The sequence below is a fragment of the Aptenodytes forsteri genome, unplaced genomic scaffold, assembly GCF_000699145.1.
Source record: "Aptenodytes forsteri isolate BGI_AS27 unplaced genomic scaffold, ASM69914v1 Scaffold276, whole genome shotgun sequence".
Lineage (NCBI taxonomy): Eukaryota > Metazoa > Chordata > Aves > Sphenisciformes > Spheniscidae > Aptenodytes > Aptenodytes forsteri.
The window spans coordinates 103,213-105,452 of record NW_008795479.1 but is presented as its reverse complement, the minus strand read 5'-3'; the positions used below and the strand labels follow the sequence as shown (position 1 = coordinate 105,452).

The 2,240-nt window shown below is 66.2% G+C and overlaps 1 protein-coding gene across 1 annotated transcript in view; it reads left to right on the top strand.

Annotated features, from left to right (window-relative positions):
• CERS2 (ceramide synthase 2) overlaps nt 1-2,195 on the top strand; it is a 5,073-nt gene extending 2,878 nt beyond the window's left edge. The window contains exons 3-9 of the mRNA XM_009281229.2: nt 130-187; nt 285-335; nt 621-713; nt 928-1,056; nt 1,138-1,244; nt 1,357-1,510; nt 1,856-2,195. Coding sequence (XP_009279504.1) covers nt 130-187; nt 285-335; nt 621-713; nt 928-1,056; nt 1,138-1,244; nt 1,357-1,510; nt 1,856-1,990 — 727 coding nt within the window. The 3' untranslated portion in view covers nt 1,991-2,195. The remainder of the gene's footprint in view (nt 1-129; nt 188-284; nt 336-620; nt 714-927; nt 1,057-1,137; nt 1,245-1,356; nt 1,511-1,855) is intronic.
• The last annotated feature ends 45 nt before the right edge of the window (nt 2,196-2,240 follow it).

The window sequence follows — 2,240 nt, the reverse complement described above, 5'->3', positions numbered from 1 at the left end:
ATGGGGCTGTGGGGGCACCCGCTTGGCCGGGAGCCGCCCTGGGAGGGCGGAATATGGGGCCGGTGGGTCCGTCTGTCTCCCTCCCTCGCCCCGGTGCCCGTCTGAGGACCGTCTGCTTCCTTTTTCCAGTTGGCGATTCACGTTTTACCTTATTGCTTTCATTGCTGGCATGGCTGTCATAGTGGATGTAAGTATTGGCCCCCGCCGCGCGTGCCCGGCCCGGTTGGCCCCCCCCTGCCCCCTCTAACACCTCTCCGTCTCTCTCTCCTCCCCGCATCCCGCAGAAACCCTGGTTCTACGACCTCCGGGAGGTGTGGAAGGGATACCCCATCCAGGTGAGCACCCGACCCCGTCCCATCGCCATCCCGCGGCCCGCCCTGCCCCCAGGAGCTGCCTGGGCGACGAGAGATGGGAACCGGAGCCCCCGGGGGTGTGGGAGGGCGTCTCTGGCACCCGTGTGGGTTTGGCTGATGCACGGAGAAGGGGTTTGCACGCCATGGGGCGCAGAAGGGTCCCCAGGACACCCATGGGTCTGGCTGGTGCCCATGGAAGGGGATCAAACCCCCTTGGAGGGTGCACATAGAGGATCCCCCCCCCCCAACCTGTCTCTTGGCTTTCAGAGCATGCTGCCTTCCCAGTACTGGTACTACACGATCGAGCTCTCCTTCTACTGGTCCCTGCTCTTCAGCATCGCCTCCGACGTCAAGCGCAAGGTGGGCTGCGACGGCGGGGCTCTCTGGGGACAGGGGTGGCCAACACGGGGACGTCTTGGCAGGGTTTTCTTCGCCCTCATGGGGGGCGTTAGGGACCAGCAGGCTGGGAGGATCCGGGGCCACGGAGGGGATCTTGGAGACGAGAGGGATGGCGGGGCGCTGGGGGTTGGAGCCAGGCTGCCGTAACCCCCGGCTCCCCCTTTCCTGGGCGCAGGACTTCAAAGAGCAAATCATCCACCACGTCGCCACCATCATCCTCATCAGCTTCTCCTGGTTCGCCAACTACATCCGTGCAGGGACGCTCATCATGGCCCTGCACGACTCGTCGGACTACCTGCTGGAGGTACGTCCCCCTCCGCGCCGCCACGGACTTGGCCACGGCCCGTGTCCCCTCCCCGACTCACCCCCCCCTCTGCCCCTGCAGTCCGCCAAGATGTTCAACTACGCCGGCTGGAGAAACACCTGCAACAACATCTTCATCGTCTTCGCCGCCGTCTTCATCGTCACCCGCCTGGTCATCCTGCCCTTTTGGTGAGCGCCGGTTGCTGGTTGAATGAGTGGGGAAACTGAGGCACGGGGCAGGGAGACCCGCTGGGGGTGGGATGCCAGTCCCTGCCTGTAAGAGAGCTGCTTCTCCCGGCAGGATCATGCACTGCACGCTGGTTTATCCGCTGGATCTCTACCCTGCCTTCTTCGGCTACTACTTCTTCAACTTCATGATGGTGGTGCTGCAGTCGCTGCACATCTTCTGGGCCTACCTCATCATCCGCATGGCCCAGAAGTTCATAACTGGAAAGGCAAGAGGGGGCCTGGGGTCGGCTCGGGGCTCCCAGCCCCGCAGGGAGACGCTGCTGCGGGGCGAAGGGGCTGTATCCGGACTGGACCCGGCCCATGTGGCTTGGGGTGGATGGAGGGGCGCGCGGGTCTGCCCCCGGGGAACGAGGTGGAGGTGGGGGGTTTGCAGGGGAGACCCCAAACCACGAAGCCGGACTGCACTCGGCTTCCCGAGTCCTGGAGAGCCCTTGGTGGGGAGGGATTGGGGTGGAGAGGAGACCGCGGTGGTTGCGATGGGGGAAACTGAGGCACGGCAGGAAAACGGTGCCGCTGAGCGAGCGAGCCCCCCCTTCCCTCTCCCTGCACAGGTGGTGGAGGACGAGAGGAGCGACCGTGAAGAGACAGACAACTCGGAGGAGGAGGAGGAGGCGGCGGCAGCGAAGAACGGGCCCCTCTCCAACGGCCACCCCATCCTCAACAACAACCACCGCAAAACCGACTGAGCGCCCTCGCCCCGTCTCTGCGCTGGCGGGGGCGGCCGGGGGCCCCGCCGGAGGCCAAACCCGTGAGATGTCAAATCCCACCGATGCCACCCTCGCGTAGCGCCAAGGTCCCCGTCCCCTCCATCCTCTCCCCTCCCCGGTCCAGCAGAGCGAACCGGGACCCCGGAGAGCCCCTCTCCGCCCCCCCCCCCCCCTCCCCCCGGGGGGGGCCGGCGGCCGCATGCGGGACCATTGCGGCGCTCCCCATGGT